Here is a 19,524-nt window from a genome sequence, read left to right on the forward strand (position 1 = left end):
CTTCCTAAATATGGAATCCAGACATAATTAAAAAACATAAAGACTGGAAAAACTAAAGAACGTTACAAAACAAAGTAAACTTTTTGATAAATGAATCTAAGAAAAACTACCATGTACACTGTATTAAAGAAAACAAACATTCTTGCTCCTTGTGTCAGTATCTGAATAAGCCCAATCTAAAATTAGTACTCCATCCTTTCCAACTTAGTTGAGTTTTAATGATAGCATTGCGTCTTCAGTGGAGGATATAGCCGACATGTTTAACTAGTTCCTTACCAATATAAAAAGTAGATATTCTGAAAGGGAACAAAAAGGTTATACCCCTGACTTGTAACTTCTGCAAGGGTTAGAGCTTCTGATGATCTGATATTGTGAGTGAAAGATACATTCTCTACACTCATAGCAAAATCAACATAAAAATGTTGTGTGGTACAGATAAAGTGGAATCAAATGTTATCAGTTATCAGCACCAGTTACAGCATGATCTGTTACTTGATTAACCTCAGTATTACTTCAGGTTTCTTTTCAAATAAACTAAAGCCTGCTAAAATTACTCCTATTTTTAAATGAGTATGTAGAAGTGATCCTTGAAATTACAAAGTCATTTCTATATTACCAGCTTTATCAAAGATGTTTGGAAAACATGTAGCAAGACATAACTACTTTAATACATTTCCCACAATGAGCAGTCAGAATGCAAGGAGCATTCACATCAAACAGCTCTTTCAAAAATGTAGTTTTCTTAGGGGTAAAGCTAATTTAATTATGCAATACTTACCTGCCGCTATTGTATAGCTAACCCATTTTGTGCCAAAAACTCACTGTCCTTTGATGTGAATATATCTTCCCACAGTGTGGAGAAAAGTCAGAATTACCTTGTGCATACAACTCTGTATGTCACATGGTCACACAACTCTGTATGTCACATGGTCAACCAACTCTGTATGTCACATGGTCACACAACTCTGTATGTCACATGGTCAACCAACTCTGTATGTCACATGGTCACACAACTCTGTATGTCACATGGTCATACGCATAAGGCAGATATTACCTATCATCCTTTCACAGATGAAGATTATGCAAAACATCAGAGCGGGGTGAGAGAAGGGGCATTCAGCAATAGTGGCAGGTAAGTATTGCAGGATTAAAATTGGTTTTACACCTAAACAAACTAAATTTTAATAGCATTTACTTATCCTGCTGCTATTGCATAGCTGAATTTGTCATTTATGTGGGTAGGCTGGTGCTCTCATCAAACTGATCAAAAACAGATTTGTTCTCACCAGAGGGATAGGTCCATCTACAGAAACTCAATATCTCTCTGAACTGCATATTGTGCTGTAACAATGTGCCAAGAGAGAGAAACAAAAACATGAGATGTGTTGCAGTGCTCTACCTTCCTAATGGAAGGGCACAACCCACTGTCACAATTGATAGAGAATCTGTGTGTGCTTTTCACCTTGCAAGAAGGATGAGTGTGTGTGTGTGATTTTAATTTTTAACATAGCTGTAACAAAATTTCAGTTATATCACTACGATGTCTGCAGTGTGGCAGTTTATAGTGATGCCTAACACTGGGGCATTATGCCGCAGACATGTAGCATGATGTCCCACACAGTCACATTATCCTGACACCAGGCCGACCAGTCCTAACACTAACCTCTCAATGCTGAGTGCCTGATGAGGCAGCTGTTAGCACCATTTGGTATGATTCAGTGGGGGTTCAGCTGAGGCAGATGCTCTAACCACTAGGCCACTGCAGTAGTCATAAGAAGGATGAAATGAAGAGGATGCATATAGAGAAATCCTAAGGAACCAATCTGCAATGGCATTTTAGGTTTTGAGCAAGCAAAGATAAAGACCAGCAGACAACAGGGTTATGCTTGTACTGTCTCTAGAAGAGCCAGGATTCAATCTACCTAATCCAGACCAAGTTGGTTTGTGAGGATGTTCATCCCCACATCAACAATGACCTAAGATGGAACAAGTTCCAACCTCTTCAGGTTGGGTAATGGTGGACCAACAGAAGAACAAATCCTGATGAAGGGTCTAAACTTGGACACTGTGAATCAGCCAGTCGTCACAATACTGGAGAACTGATGTAGTATTTTGAGGTAGGCCTCTACCATGATCCAGGTGAAGACTCTGGGTGCAGAAGAAATTCCAAACAGCAGAACCCAGAATTGAAAAACTTTCTGGTCTAGGCAAAATTGGCGATATTTCCAGATGGGGAGGAAACAATAGGGATGTGTAAGTGATCATCCTTAAGATCAATGAGATGGCCCAATTGACTGAACAAAGAGCATTCCAGATTGAGGAGGCTGTCTCCATCTTGAAGGATTTCTCCATGAGAAACTGGTTGAGCAGGAAGATATCAACTATGATTAAAAATGTCCCATGTTTCTTGGTGATCAGAAAGATTGGGGAGTAGGAGGGAGACTGATTGTTCAATACACTCTCAACTGCCCCTTTCTACAAAAGGGTGTGCACCTCTTCCCTCAATTTCACCAAATTGGACTGAGAAAAGAAAATGGGGGTCCTTGATAGTGGGGGTTGTTCCTAAAACTGGAGTCAATAACCCTCATTATGATGGAGAGGACCCACCCATCATTGTGATGCTTGACCAAGCCCCTAAGAGGCCAAGGCGAGCACATAATGGGACATGCCAGAAGGGGATTCATGGTAGGAGAGGGGTTAATTTGCTAGGGCTGTCTCCCCTTTTTCTGCTGTAGGAAAGGAAGGAGGGTTAGAGAACTTCCTTTTGGATGAATGGCACCATGGACCTAACAACTGAGGAGGTGGTCTAGCAAGAGTTTGGAAATAGGATTCAGGTTGCACCTGCTTGAAAAATTTTGCAGATGGCCACTGAGGGAAATTTGCCTGATCTCATGTCCTGGTCAATTGTGATGGACAAGAGAGTGGAAATGAAAGATCAATGTTGGTGATCCAGCAGTAGGATTGTGGCCCCCAAGGGGAGTCTTGGCTTCTACAGGAGCAGCCCTTAGAAGGTCTTGACTGGATAAGCAAGACCTTTGATGAGTCTAATGTAGGGTCATGGTGGATGTGCAGAAAGTTTGCCGATAAATGCCATTGCAACAGAGACAACATGCCAAGATGTCTGGCCACAGCATCCAGCACACATTGTACATGCAGCTGGATTCAAAGAGGTTTCTCTCAGCATTCTAAAAGAAATAACTGAAAACAGATTGTCATGCAAAGCTGTGGTTACAAGTAACCTGGATCTTGCTCCATGGCATCAATATTTTTGATGGGAAGGCATGCCCAGGTTCTCATAAAAACACTTACTTTGGCTGCATTGGCGTCTAAAGGAGAAGGTTATAGGTCACTTTTGGGGTATATCTTATATCCAGTAGCTGGAAGAAGCAGTCTCAACTTTAAGGGAAAAACAGACCATCTCTACATTGTCTAGCTATATTTTGGCCTTGCAAAAACTTAAGTGATATTTCCTCTATCGTGGATTAATGTGGAAGAAGTAAGAGGTCTGACAAAGCTTGTACCCCCGAGATCTCTTCCAAAATAGAAAGGACCCTTTTGGACTGTGTGCAAGCCCTGTGGTTTGCTGCACAAGTCCGGGGGTAACAGATGGTAAATCTCATTTACTGCCTTATCAAAGGATCAGACCTCCATTTCTTCATCCATCTGAGATGAAGGGGTGGGCCTGAGAGAAGGTGTCATCACTGCAGTTTCTTTCTAGAACTCGCTGGAGTCAACAAGGATAGAGAGTACATTGTCATTATCATAGTCAAAGACACTCCAGTTGGAAAGTGGCTGGGCATCACTATGTCCTTTGATGAAGGGGTATAAGAGTATTCTGCACCATGGTCCCTGGTTCATCAAGAGTGACAAAGCAGAGACGAGAATGTCTGTCTACCCTAGATGATGCATCACCTATAGTATTCTGAAAGGAAGCCACCTGGTGAGGAGGTGATGGTGGGACACGAGCCACAGCAACATTTCAACTGTGATGGAAGGTCCACTAGCTCATAGGTGCATAATGGACCAAGGACCCTGAAGTGGAAGGCCCCAAATTCCATAAAGGTTCATAGGTATGTAATTGGGAACCGGGAAACACTGATTCAGTCTCTGCCACTAGCCTGAGTCATGTGTATGGATTGCAAATCCTGCACAGAGCAGAATGGTTGAGTGAGACAAATGAGGAGCTCTGTCCTTGCCTTGTTCTCATACCATGAGGCTGATGAGTGATAGATGGAGAAGACCTCATCTTCAACTGATTTATCACTGTGTGCATCATGGTGCAGTGTTTTACCTCCTTAGAAAGATCAAATGTTGCCAGAAGCATGTATATATTGTGGCGCTCTACTTCCATGATGGAAGGGAGCAACCCATGGTTGTGGTTTTACACCTGCCTAAAGGGATGGTGCAACCCATGGTTGTGGTGCTACACCTCGTTCAAGGGAAGGTGCAACCTGCTATTGCAGTGCTCCCTAATGAAAGGGTGCAACCTGCTATCGAAGTGCTCTACATCCCTAATGGGAGGCCACAACCCACTATTGTAGTCCTCTACTTCCCTAATGGAAGGGTACAACCCACTATTGCAGTGCTGTACCTCACTAATGGGAGGGAGCAACCTGCTACCTGATGCATTCACACTGTTAGAGAAGTGAGAAGTGTTTGTCATCTCCCTATGGGGGGAGGTCAATTGACTTCTTGAACATCTAGACATCCCTTCTGGAATGGCTTAACCAGTCGCCAAAGATATTTGTCCCCATGTATGAGTCCTGGAAGAGATTCCAGAAAATTCTTAAGATGGGGAGGGAATGATAAAAGACCATAATTCATAAGTGCAACGATTTTTCCGTGTGCATTTCGAGCATTTATGCAGTCTGTGTGAGCATCCCAAGGGCCATACTGCACCACAGACTGTTCTGACATTATTCCATAATAAAAGAAATAATGAATGTGATCTGAAATCATTTGTTTCCTTGAAACTCATCTGGTTGTATGCAGTGTAGTACTGCATATATCCTTGTGTATGCACTAAGAACACTGTATGATGTTGCCATGAAACTCGCCTGGTTGTATGCAGTGTAGTACGGTGTACAAACCTGTGTATGCACCAAGAACACTATATGCATGAAGGAAATAATAGAGTTGACCTCATGAAAATTACCTGTAGTTTTTCTAACTGAAAAATAAGATAATTTACCTGTGAAATTTGTTAATTAAAGCAGCATTCAAATACACATGCAATGTCAACATGTTGCATGGGCAAATAAAAGTTATACAACATGAAATTGAAGATAGAGGAAATGATGTCTTCAATGTTAGGCAAGGCCTATTGTGATTTTCCTCAGAACAAAAAGGACTTAACCATGCCATTGTTTTTTTATATATGTAAGAAACGTGTGTCCACTGAAAAAAAGAAAGGTGAGGTAGCCTCAGAAGCCCTTTCAAGAATTAAGTTCTACAAGGGAAAAGGCAACAATATGGTTTCTTATACATTGGAATGGACATCTGTAACAAGAAGACTAAATAAAAAGCTTATTCACGATAACAGGCATAATTTCTCTGGTAATAGATTTTGGCAGATGTCTACACAGTATAGAGTCTTTGAAAAAAGTGACAGGTTATATCTACCTTCTGCGCATGACCATATGACATACAGAGCGGTAGACAAAAGATCGTTCTGACTTTTCTCCACTGTGTGGGAGGATGTATTAATGTTGAATGGATGGCAAGTTTTCAGTAAGAAAATAGGTTAGCTATACAATGTTAGCAGGATAAGTCATTATTAACTGATCAATGACTAAAGAAATGAATAATGGTAACACAACTGGTATAATATTTCTAGATTTTAAGAAAAGCGTAGATCTAGTTTCACATGACATTCTGATAAGTTACATTGTTATAAATTTTATGACTATACAAAAAATTGGTTTAATTCATATTTATATGATTGTAATAAACTAATCTCTATAGGAAATATCCACTCTACCCCCTGTTGTAAGAGAAATGGTGTTCCACAAGGCTCTGTACTGGGTTCCCTTCTCTTTCTTTTATTTATCAATGACCTTCTACTTTGTACTCAGCATACAAATACTGACATATTTGCAGATGATGGAAGAATTTCTTCAACAAGTAGCAATATCTATACCCTGGGATGCAAATTAAGTTGAGGCCTTACATCAACTGAAGGGTGGTCAAAACAAAAAAGATGATAATAAATTAATCAAAATGCATGCTGTTGGGAGCATCGCAAAAACTTGCAAAGTTAAAAAGACATATCACTATAATTAATAATAAGGTAGTTGAAAGTGTAAACTATGAGAAGCTATTAACTATTGACATAAGTCTTAAGTGGGAAAAACAAGTAGACAATGTGTGTTGGTCCAGAATTCTTTACTATAATGCTTATATATTTCCAACCACTGACTACTGTTCAATAATATGTGAAAATTGTACTAGTTCCCAACTAGAGAGAATTCACAAGCTTCAAAAACAAGCAGCTCAGCAGATTCTTAATGTCCCCATTGATGTATCATCATCAGACATGTTCACATGATGTCCCCATTGTTGTATCATCATCAGACATGTTCACATGATGTCTACATTGATTTATCATCATCAGACATGTTCACATGATGTCTCCATTGATGTATCATCATCAGACATGTTCACATGATGTCTCCATTGATTTATCATCATCAGACATGTTCACGGAATTAAAACGATTAAAACTAGACTTGAAAACACATTTTATGAAAGTAGTTCTGGTTTTTAAATGTATCAAAGGAGATGTTCCTGAGTACATGACTGTTATTCTCCCTATAATCTAAGATTGAATTTTAACAACAATTAAAATTTACCAAAGCCTTGCATTCAAAAATTCAAAGGAAGTCTGCAGTATTCAGGGGCAAAAATATGGAACTCACTTCCTGTTCACATTTGATTTGCTTATTACATTAAATCCTTCATAAAATTTTTACATGCAGTATTTAAAACCTTCACATTAACAAATAAACTAGAAAATATAAGTTCATGTTTCACTTCTGGAATTATTACAGTGTTAATCTTCAAATTTATCACAAGTTTGTTTTACAGCCCTTAATATTTGCATATATATAAAAGTGTGTAAAAAAAGTCTTGTATATATAAATTCAGTGTATGAACATCTCTCTACTTTTTTACCTAATGTTGTTTTATGACAAAGTATAATACTGATGTAATTTTACTGCATGCCACACTTTTACAGAATAGCCTAAAGGTATAGCTAAGTAGAAGTGATCATTAACTGCTTTGTATACATGAAGATGCTACTGAAAGTTATTTTAAAAACATAGTCACTGGAGAGATGAAACAAAGATTTATATATACAGTTCAATCCTCCTACTTTCATAATGTAAGTTTAATATGTATTTGTAAGTGTGCTTACTTATATAGGTATTTTTATGACAGAGAAACATTTGCATGGTATATGTATATATACTTTTTTGTAGAGGGAATCAAGGGAGATTAGTATAATCAACCGAGTTATCTTCTTTATATGCAGACATTTATTATTATTATTATTATTATTATTATTATTATGATTATTATTATCATTATTATTATTATTATTATTATCATTATCATTATTATTATTATTATTATTATTATTATTATTAAATAACAAGTTGAAGTGTTGGAAATAATCAGAGCCACTCAGGCAACAGATAAATAGCTTGTACTAAGAGTCTTCAGTGCATTGCATCATTTTAAAAAAAAAAAAAATTCAGCTTAGAGGCAAAATCTATAAGCAAAGTTTCTGCCCATAGTTTTTTTATATTCAACTTTTTGTGGAAATGATGTAGCACATAAAAAAATTAGTGATATTCTGATATATCGCCATTGCAATGCATCATTGTCATATTCCATTTGAAAAAAGATATAAACCAGTTCTATCATAAAGATCTGAGATACCCCAAACCATTTATAGCTCAAAAATGCTCAGCTGACCAAATGAGTTTCTTCTTTAAATAAATTCATTATTATTATTATTATTATTATTATTATTAATTTTTATTATTATTAATTATTATTATTATTTATATTATTATTATTATTATTATTATTATTATTATTATTTTTTGATCCAGAGTACTAATAGAGAGTAGCATGTTACCATAATTAGCTGAGTCCTCAGCAGTAGCACATTTCAATCAAAACCGGTTCCATAGATGTAAATAGTCTACAAACAATCAATGGGGAAAAAGGTAACCTTGACCTTAGCTAGATACGCTTCTTCATAGTATAAACATTGCAATATTATTGGGAAAATATCATAAATTGTGGTGAATATAGTAATACAAGTTAGGCTTACAATAACATCACTAAAAGACCCTGAAGTAGAACCATTTACCACTGCTGTTGTTTTGTTTATTTTTCAGACTGGCTCTGATTTCTTCAGACACTTTAGCTAACTGTTGCAAATGGCAGACAAATAAAGTCATGCCACAAAGTGGCACAATTATTCTGCATGAATATGATGAAAGATGGTAAGATTGGAATAGACATTTCTGAACCAAAATAACTCACAAAAATCAATCATATAAGGATTTAATAAAAGACAGCCATGAAAGTAAACTGTAACATCTTATTACCCAAACCCTGATGAATTAGCCTCTCAAAACTGTACATATAACTGTAAACTTAGTGATATTTTTCATACATCAACTTTATATATTTACAACAAACTCAAAATAATTAAGTAGCCTCACGACATAATTGATACCAATGACTGCAAATGCTGTTCTAGAGACCCTAATCCTTTCCAAATAAAGACAGGTAGTTTACCTTAGTAATTCTCTGCGTCATTTCCTCTTCTTTTGGAATTGGTAAAGATGGTGGTAGTAAGGTAGATTTAACTTCAGCAACTTGTCGTTTTGGTTTGAAAACTCCTATCATAAAGATTAGAAACAAATATGAATAAACAACCAACAAATCAGACCTTGTGACAAGTAAAATTTGTATTGATTGCACAGTAAGAAGTTTTGCACACCTCTCAAGAAAGTTACATTGTACAGCGTGTACCTCATTATAATGCCCCTCATAACAATGATTTTTAAAAAAAGTGATACAAATATGGTCCCCCGTGACCAAAACTAAAACACAATGATCTAACAAATTTATTACATTATGAGGCAATTAAATGCACAAATCCCATGAATTGAAAAATATTTAATTTATGTAAAGTAAAATTATTACTTAAGTTTAAATGCCATTTGTTCATCCCCTGTCCATTGACACAAATACAAACATTCATCAAATATTTAATCATTCTCACTATACTACATTTCAGTCATATCATGTTCAGTGGTTATAGACCTGAATAACCAGGTTATTATAAGAGGCAGCTGTATAGCTAATATTTTATGTCAATAATTTAGCAAAATTATTTACATCTTTTACCTTGTCTAAGCAACTTCTGCTTGGAGAGAACTAGGTTTGATGTTAGGAATGAAAGCAAAACTATATATGGTCACAGTATAATGAAATTACTTTCAATGGTTCTGTCAATTAACAGGACATTCTTCTAAAATGTCTCTGGGCTTAAATCAGTGAATGAAATGAATAAGCAGCTGAAGAATAATAGCAATGCAAAAAGGATTTGAATTAAATAGACAACACTTTAACTTTAAGTCAGATCTGTACAAGCCATTGCCTGTACAGAAGTTAACCTTTAAGCATTAATAGAGTATGTTTTCTCAAATAATATGCTTCATTATCAAATTCATGCTGAACAAATTCAAAAACTTGCAATTTTCATGTTATCCATATTTATATAATTTTTCCTTCATATTTCCTTCACACACACACACACACACACACACACACACACATGGTTATGTATATTCCATTTATATTGTGTGCTTGATCTTTGTCCATGATTGAGTGTAGAATTCTGGCCTATATGACTACTGTCAATTATTTAAGATGTTTACTTGAATTTGAGTTGAAGACCTAGCCTTGATTATGAACTTAGAAGATTCTGGAGGCAAACATGTTTACAGTTTGGTGTAATTTTCCATTAGCTGACTGAGCTTTTTCAGAAAATGCTACTGAGACATAGGTCAATGTATATAAAGATATTTTTGTCAACAAAGTCTTCATTCCTACTTTATGTTCAGTATGTGGAATTCTTTTTAGTTGTGTTCAGATGTAATTTGAGAGGAATAAATTTAAATTATTCATTGGAATTACAAAGTGCATATTAACATTTTGGGCCAAAATACTATTGTGGGATTATTGTGAATTTAGTATAAGACATTCTGGATTATATTATTGTGATACATCAAGACTGTTGGTACATCAACTCATTCAAGACTATATTCATTCGGAATATTCTAAGCTTAAGACGTGTAATAAAACATTTAGGATTCTTTTGGATTTAATTCACAATACTGAAAGTTTCTTTTAAATTTTCACTTCCAGTTCTAGGAAAATAAATTCTTTGTTGAATTTACAAAATTTCATTAATATTACTAACTAAACTAAAACATCTCAATTCTGAAAATTGAAACAAATTTTGATCCCAGATTTCAATTTCATACTAAAAAAAGAAACCAAAACTCACTTGAAATTTGGAAATATAGTTAGGCTGCTGTTATCCTGACACAAACTGTGCCAAATTATTTATAGATAGGTCAGGTGATGTTAAAACAATACTTGGCACATGCACTGATACAGACTGGGCCAATGATAGATTTAGCGACATCTTTACATAAAAAGAGCCACATAACTAAATGTATGCATAGTTTTTTGGGATAAAACTAATTTTAAAAATGCAATACTTACCTGCCACTCACTATCACATAGCTAACATATTTTCTTGCTGAAAACTTACTGTCCATTTACTCCATGCACTCCACTCTTATTTTGATCACCAGTCTAAATGTTACATAGTTATATTCAGACATAGACAATTATGCAAAACATCAGATTGCGGTGGGAGGAGGGAATTCAGCAAAGGTGGCAGGTAGATATTGCATAATTAAAATTTATTTATCCCCCCAATACATTTTCATAGCAGCAATTACTTATACTGCTGCTATTGAGTAGTTTAATTTGTCAGTTACATGGGTAGGCTGATGATATAGTCAAACTGATCAAAAACAGCGAAATTGAGTTGTGGTCTGGTTGAGCTTGTACCCCAGAGATCTTTCCCAAAATGGAAAGGATCCTTATGGACTGTATGCCAGGTGGTTGGGGACACAAGTCTGGGGGGTAACATATGGTAAACCACATTATCAAAGGACCAAACCTCCTCTTCCTCATTTATTTGAGATGAAGAGGAGGGCCTAAGAGAAGGTGTCATTGCCACAGCTTCTGTCTAGAATTCACTGGAGTCAGTGAGGAGAGAGATCATCATCATCATCATAGTCAAGGACGTTGGAGAGTGGCTGGGCATCATCATGTCCCTTGATGAAAGGGGTATAGGAGCACTCATTGTCACATGGTCCCTGGTTCATCATGAGTTACAGAGGGGTGACAAGAATGTCTGTCTACCCTAGATGAAACTGCTCCAGTGGTCTAGTGGTTAGTGCATCTGCCTTGGATGTGAGAGGTCGAGGGTTTGAGCCCTGGCCAAATCGTACCAAAGACATAAAATAGTGCTAGCAGCTGCTTCTCTTGGTACTCAGCATTAAGAGGTTAGTGTTAGGACTGGTTGACCATGTGTCAGGATAATGTGACTTGGTGGGACATGATGCTACGTGTCTGTGGCATGATGCCCATGGTAGACATCACTATAAACTGCCACACTGCAGATATCATAGCAATATGACTGAAAAATTGTTAAAGCTAGATTAAAAATCCAAATCACACACACACATATACTACCTAAATCTATCACCTTAAATCTTCCAAAAGGAATCCACCTGGTGATCAGGTGATGGTGTAAACATGAGCTGCAGCATCACTTCAACTGTACGGGCAAGGTCCACTAGCCCATGGATGCATAATGGACCAAAGGCCCTGAGGTGGAAGGCCTCACATCCCATAAAGGTTCATAGGCACTGGGAATGGGAACACTAATGCAGTCACCATCCCAGCATGAGTCCAGTGTATTGATTGTGAATCCTGAACAGGGTATGAAGTTAAAGGGGGGAGGAGGAAGCTTGGGTGTTGTCATGTCCCCCTACTGATAGGTGAATGAATGATTGATGGGGAAGACCTCATCTTCAACTGATTCATCACTGTGTGCGTCCTGGATGTGGTGTTTTGCCTCCTGAATGGAAGGGGGCAACATGCTGCCAGAAGCAATAAATGTATTGCAGTGCACTACCTCCCTGATGGGAGGAAGCAACCTGCTGATGGGGTGCTCATCCTCCCTAAAGGGAGGTTGTGATCATACCATTGTGATTCTCAACCTCTGTGAAGGGAGGGTGTAACCCACTAGTGTGGTGCTCTACCTTGCGAACAGGAGGGTGCTATCTGCTATCGCAGTGCTCTACCTCCCTAAAGGGAGGGTGCAACCTGCTATTGCAGTGTTCAACTTCCCTAATGGGAGGGCACAACCTACTATTGCAATTCTCTACCTCCCTGATGTGAGGGAGCAATCCACAACCTGTGGCATGCACACTGCTAGAGACATGAGAAATGTTCATTGTCTCCCTACATGGGGAAATTGATCAATTTCTCGAAACTAGGTCTAAACCTAATCTTTAGGAGGAGCTTCACCAGCCTCCAAAGATGTTTGTCCCAACATGAGAGACCTATAAGAGATTCTTTTTTGGAAAATTCTGAACAATACAGGGAGGGAAGGTTCCCCTGGCCTTGATATAAGACCGATTTTTCCCGTTTGCACTTTGAGCACTTATGCAATCTGTGTGAGTATCACAAGGGTCTATTTTGGTGTCAACACTGACCCACAGACTGTTCTAATATTCCTGTAAAAAAGGAATAATGAAATCACTTGTTGCTGTGAAACTCACCTGGTTGTATGCAGTGTCATACCATGTACACCCCTGTGTATGCACAAAGAACACTGTATACAAGAAGTAAACAAGAGAGATGACTGCGTGAAAAATTACCTGTAGATTTCCGGATTGAAAAACAAGATATATCACCTGTGAACTTGTTTATTAAAGCAACATTCGAATACATATGCAATGTTAATGTGTAGTGTTGGCAAACAAAAAGATTATAACATGAATTTGTAGATATAAAGAACTAAGTTCTTAACGGGAAAAGGCTACGACAGGGCTATGATGGGGTTTTCTTAGAAAATGGAACAGACAGTTGTAACACCAAGAGTAATTAAAAACTGCAGAAGAAGATAAATGTTGAATGTTTGTTTTAAGTCACTACAGACGTAATTTCTCTGGTGACAGTTTTGGCAGACATCTACACAACATGGCATCTGTGGAAAGACATTCTAAAAAAAATTCCATAAGAATGAATCAAAAAACAAGTTCCACAAAATAAAAATTGTTTCAAAAATGCCTGCAAATTTGACAAACTAAATGATTTTGTGTAGCAATGGATTTGGATTACAGCTGGAAGTTGACTCAGAGTGCCTATATAATTATGACAATGATGTTCCTGTTGACTGGGACAGTGAACTTGTTTCAAAGTTTCAAGTATAAAGTGATAAATATGATAATGAGAATATATGTTTTGTGCCACCTGGCAATGATATGACAGACTCATTAAGTTTTTCATTTTATGCAGGGTTTTAAAAATTTCATGATTGTTAAGAATAAGCATTATTTGTATATATGGCACAAGTACTTAAATTATCAACAGAGGCCACAGAGATGTGAGAAAAAACAGACAATGTTCCATGCCTTCCACAGAGATGGGAGAAAAAACAAACAATGTTATGCCTTCTACAGAGATGTGAGAAAAACAGACAATGTTCCATGCCTTCCACAGAGATGGGAGGAAAAACAGACAATGTTCCATGCCTTCCAAAGAGATGTGAGAAAAAACAGACAATGTTCCATGCCTTCCAAAGAGATGTGAGAAAAAACAATGTTCCATGCCTTCCACAGAGCTGTGAGAAAAAACAGACAATGTTCAATTCCTTCCACAGAGATGTGAGGAAAAACAGACAATGTTCCATGCCTTCCACAGAGATGGGAGAAGAAACAGACAATGTTCCATGCCTTCCACAGAGATGGGTGAAAAAACAGACAATGTTCCATGCCTTCCACAGAGATGTGAAAAAAAAACAGACAATGTTTATGCCTTCCATAACCTGGTTATTGAACAGTGAACATTATGAGTTGCATAGAGTATTTAAACATGATGGATTATCATTCATAATTGTAATGGACTTGTAGTAAAGTTATAAAAGCATCTCATTCCTTAAATGTTTCTTGAGACAAAGACTATTTCATTTTGGAACAATTGTATTTATTCATGAGAGACAAAGACTATTTCTATTTGGAACAATTGTATTTATTCATGTGAGACAAAGACTATTTCTATTTGGAACAATTGTATTTATTCATGTGAGACAAAGACTATTTCTATTTGGAACAATTGTATTTATTCATGTGAGACAAAGACTATTTCATTTTGGAACAATTGTATTTATTCAAGTGACCAGATGTGATTTTTAGAAAGTAAATTGTTCAGCAAATTTTCTTTTAAATGTTATGAAAACAAACTGCTTGTTTAATTTTTTTCTCACACAGAAATACAGATGTATCCTTAAAGACATAATAATGTTTCCTTACCTTAAATATTTTCAGCATGTTTTCTGTTTTCTAATTTTATGGTGTTTGTTTTTTGTAATCTTATCATTATGTGTTGTCCAATGCTGTGAAGCACTCAGAGCATCAAAAGAATAGGCACTATACAAAGTCCTCATTATTATTAGTAGTAGTAGTTGTAGTATGATTATTAATAAACCAACATATAAAGTGAAAATGTCCATGTGCCAGTTCTTGCATAGAAAATTTTACCATTCAATTGGATGTCACTAATGTTTATCCTTTATCCCTTCCAGTGCTAACTTTGCATCACCATTGATTGATGTTCATGCGGTATATTCATCATACTTTAAAAAATCCTTTAAGAGTAAAATGTATCTAAATGAAAAGCATCCATGATGTTCATGCCAAAGTACTTTAAAGAAAAAATTGATTACTGATATCCTGTTGAAATATTTTAGTTTTTTAATGAGAAACTTTGAATAGTATGATCAATTACCAAAAACAATAGTATGATCAATTACCAAAAACAATAGTATCAATTACTAAATGGGAGATAATCAATAAATGGATAATTCTTGCTTAAATTACCACTAGGTTGGTATAGATCAATTTATCTTTCTCAGACTGCAAGTGATAGCATAGAAATACTCCATGGTTACAATTGAAAATGTTGCCTGCTTGCTCTGGATACTTCATGATCATTTAGTAATTTCCTATAGTCAGAGCATAACTGTCTTAAGAATCTGACATTTTTGGCAATATCACACTGCCTTCATTAGTGAGAAATGTTGATCATGTGACTTATAATGGTCATGTGATATGAGAAGACTGGTATAGATGGTGTACTGCATGCTTTCACCAAATATCTAACGTTGGTCATAGGATCTAGATGGCAAAATAGAATCATCATCAGCATACATATTGTCCAAAAGATCAAAGACCTAGACGTACCACCATCATTATACCACATAGAAAACTGGTCTCTTATCATGTATCAGCACTTTCACCAATATTCCAGTAGAGAAAGCTACGAGTGTGAGATAGTAGAGACAGACACTACTTTGATATCTACCCGGTAGATCATATCTGTGCCTTAATGAAACTGTGTTTGGACAGCACATATTTTATCTATAATAGGCAGTTTTACCAATAGAAACAGGGAGCAGCAATTGGGTCCCCAGTTTCAACAAAAGTTGCCAATTTATACATGGAGTCATTGTAGAGAAAGGCCTTGAATTGGCAATAAAGCCACCATCATTGTGGTTCAGATACGTGGATGATACCTTGACTAAACCGCATGAGCAGCATGTTCAGGAGTTCTCTAATCATCTTAACTGACCCACATATTCAGTTCACTTCAAAGTGGCAAACTACCATTCTTGGACACAAATGATAATGGATCAACCAAAATCACTGTGTATAGAAAACCAACTTACACTGACCTAGCCTCAACATTTTTTCAAATCACCTTCAGGAACACAAGAGGTCTGGTGGGAGATCTTTAATGCACTAAGCTAACTCCCTAGTCAAATGTAAGAAGTAAAGCATGTGAAAGCTGCACTAAGGGTAAATGGCTATCCAGAGTGGGTTTTCAAAATTCCAAAAAAGTGGGAAAAAATAACAAATAAAACCAGGAGTGGCCCAAGTAGAACCAACATGGGTATGCCATATATCTGTGGTACATCAGAACACCTAGCTAGAGTATTCAGAAAACATGGGATCATTGTGTATCACAGACCATATCTTTAACCCAACAACTTACACAATTCAAGGACAAGACATGAAATTTAAAAACTGTTGTGACGTTGATTGTATCGAACATAGCCACTGTGAGAATGACTACTTCAGGGAAAAAGGCAGAATGTTAGAAACAAAGATCACAAAACTCATCAGCAGAGAGTCATCGGTCATGCACATTGCAGCAATATGGGACATTCCATTGTTCCCAATCAGACAAAGGTCATCACATCAGAGGACAACATATGGAAAATGAAGATGAAGGAGGCAACTGAAATAAGACAGGAGACGCCAACACTAAACAGGGACGAGGGGCTTGAATTGCCACCCATCGACATCAGTCTCCTTATATCATGTGACCATTTTTAGCCACATGATCAACATTAGTAGCTGATTAAAAATTCTTAAGATTTGTATGCTCTGAATGCTGGGAAAATACTAATGATCATAATCCTGTGGGGTTTAACTTTCTTCTTTTTCATTTCTCACACACTTAATGATGTAACAAAACAGTGATACAGACTGGAAATATTGTTATTTTCATTTTTCACACACTTAATGATGTAACAAAACAGTGATACAGACTGGAAATATTGTTATTTTCATTTTTCACACACTTAATGATGTAACAAAACAGTGATACAGACTGAAAATATTGTTATTTTCATGACAATGTAATATTTTGAATTGCTATGCCCATATGCACTTTACAACCTTGGAAGATCTGAGGGTTAATGACATAATTTATATATTATTTGACACTTAAAAGCGGACAAAACTTTAACATTTATTAACTTGTCTAGCTTTTTATATTTTACCATGTTTCTTTAAAATTCTGCAATAACACAGTTATATTTAGTAATAAAATATGCTTTACATTTATTTTATTGTTTAAACAAGAAATACCATATTTATTCTCAGTGGTTATATTTGACAATAAACTGTCTTCTGCCACATTTGTTGCAGGAGATATAATTTTATAACTTTTTCCAAACAATGAATCTTTCCTGATTCTGACAAAATCTGTCCATTTCTCTTTCAATTTAATTTGTCTGGTAAAAGTTTTAAAAAATGTGTCTCCAAGGGAGTGTATTATGATGGGTTTTTAAAAAAGAAAAATGGCTTAATCATTCTTCCTTGGAAGTTAATTATGGCAGAAGTTTCGATATATAATCTGAATTGCTTAAAACACAGCAGACAAGAGTTTTGAGACTAAAATGCCATGCATAGTTTATCTATGTCATTGGAGAGAAATGTATGCTGATACAGTCCTAATATCACCAGAGAAAAATGGTGGGTGGGGTATAAGATTGTATAGCTAAACCTGTTACACTTACAAACTGCCTGAAGGAAGGTTCAGTACTTCAAATATCATCTCAATTGTTTGACTTTTGATTTAGAACATGAAAGATCAGATTAAACTATAGCAAAATTTCTTTTATGGCTCCTATGTGATAATCCTTTCAGCTAAAATAAACTGCAAATACATTTTTAAAAATAATTCTCTAGAAACAGGTGGATCTCATTAATTATCTTCTACAATTCCTGTGAAAATATCGTTAATTAAGCCATTTGTATACAGAGATAACTGCAGTCAGATTTTCAATCAAATGAATACGGATATAAATGTTAGACAAGTTGCCTGGTATCCAGTTTTGTTGTTTTTATCACAAATATTGAAATCCATGAAGGTGAATAAGAAGGTTCTTAAAACCTAACAATAATCACTTGAGTCAAATGCTGTCAGTCAAATGCTGTCAATCTCAAACATTTTCAGAATTTAACAAGACTAAATTTGAAGGAGCAAAAAATTACTGGTAGAATAGTGGCTAGAATATGCATAACATTTTCTGAAGTCAGCAGGATTAAATTTAAGAAGAAAAGTTACAGGTAAAATATTTGACAGAACAAATGAGCTCATGCTTATTGCAAAAAAAAAAATTGGCAAAGCTATGTTGCTATATGCAATATTCAGCAAATTTTCCAAATACTCATTACACATAAAGTCTATGACTTACAGAAGCCAGTGTCAGTGGCAAATGATTGCAGGTGGAAAACATTGGCTGAGTGAAAGTTTATACCAGGTGTCATAAATGTCTAATATAACTGCATAGTTTTAGCAGACGACAATGTTACCCATGCAATTTGCATTATGATGTATTCTATATGAATTTTAACAGCTTTAATGCAGATCTTACCAGTTAACAAATACAACACCACCACCAATGCCATAGAAGTCATACACATGTCTTGGCTCAGCATAAAATATTTATACTCAAGCTGATTAGAATCATGACATATAAGGAAACAAAAAATATATTTTGAGGTTTAGGAGATTAATAGTTTCAATTTCTCAATGGTAACTTCTCAAATTTATTCATGTTGCCACTACAATGCATTAAAATATGGTTACAGATCAATTAATCTTCAGTTGAAGGCAAGTGTATCAAATGATTAAAAAAGTGCAGTGTTGCACAAATTACAAGTATACACAGCAAACATAGTGAATTATAAATTGAAGAGGCAAGTCACAATTGCATAAATTTAAATAAGTGAAAATATGCTAGAAACATTGTTATAAAAATAAATTTATCCAAAAATTAATCTTGAACCTCATATATTTTTAACGTAAAACAGCAAATAAACTAATGTCTCCATGCAAACCTAGAAATATGTCTAAACAACATAACTATAGGTCTCCACCCAAACAGTGTAACTGAAAGCATGGACAAAGTTCAAAATCAAACAGCAGCTATAACTCTAGTTTGATAAATCATTCCCCAAGATTCTGATTAATGATTTGTTAACCTGTAAAATGTGCAATTTTGCTGCATACAAATCTTTCTGGAACACACCCACACACGGTTTAGGCCAGGGGTCGGCAACCCATGGCACATATGCCACAAGGTGGCACATCAAGAGATTTTGTGTTGCACTCAAAGGGCAATAAAAATCTCAATTTTAACAGTTTTACTCTCTTACTGGTGGCACGTGCTTGTTCATTTTGTAAGTGGCACACTGTGTGAAATAGGTTGCCGACCCCTGGTTTTGACACTTACCAGTATTTAACATCCATATGTAGCACAAATTCAAAATTGCC

The 19,524-nt window shown here is 36.0% G+C and overlaps 1 protein-coding gene across 1 annotated transcript in view; it reads right to left on the reverse strand.

The window, feature by feature from the left end:
- The window catches only part of LOC149796461 (uncharacterized), a 170,775-nt gene that overhangs the window by 59,600 nt on the left and 91,651 nt on the right, over positions 1 to 19,524 (reverse strand). The window contains exon 10 of the mRNA XM_089960569.1: positions 8,818 to 8,921. Within this exon, the coding sequence (XP_089816695.1) occupies positions 8,818 to 8,921 (104 nt within the window). The remainder of the gene's footprint in view (positions 1 to 8,817; positions 8,922 to 19,524) is intronic.

Source organism: Sinohyriopsis cumingii, chromosome 6 (assembly GCF_028554795.1).
Source record: "Sinohyriopsis cumingii isolate HCF-2022 chromosome 6, ASM2855479v2, whole genome shotgun sequence".
Lineage (NCBI taxonomy): Eukaryota > Metazoa > Mollusca > Bivalvia > Unionida > Unionidae > Sinohyriopsis > Sinohyriopsis cumingii.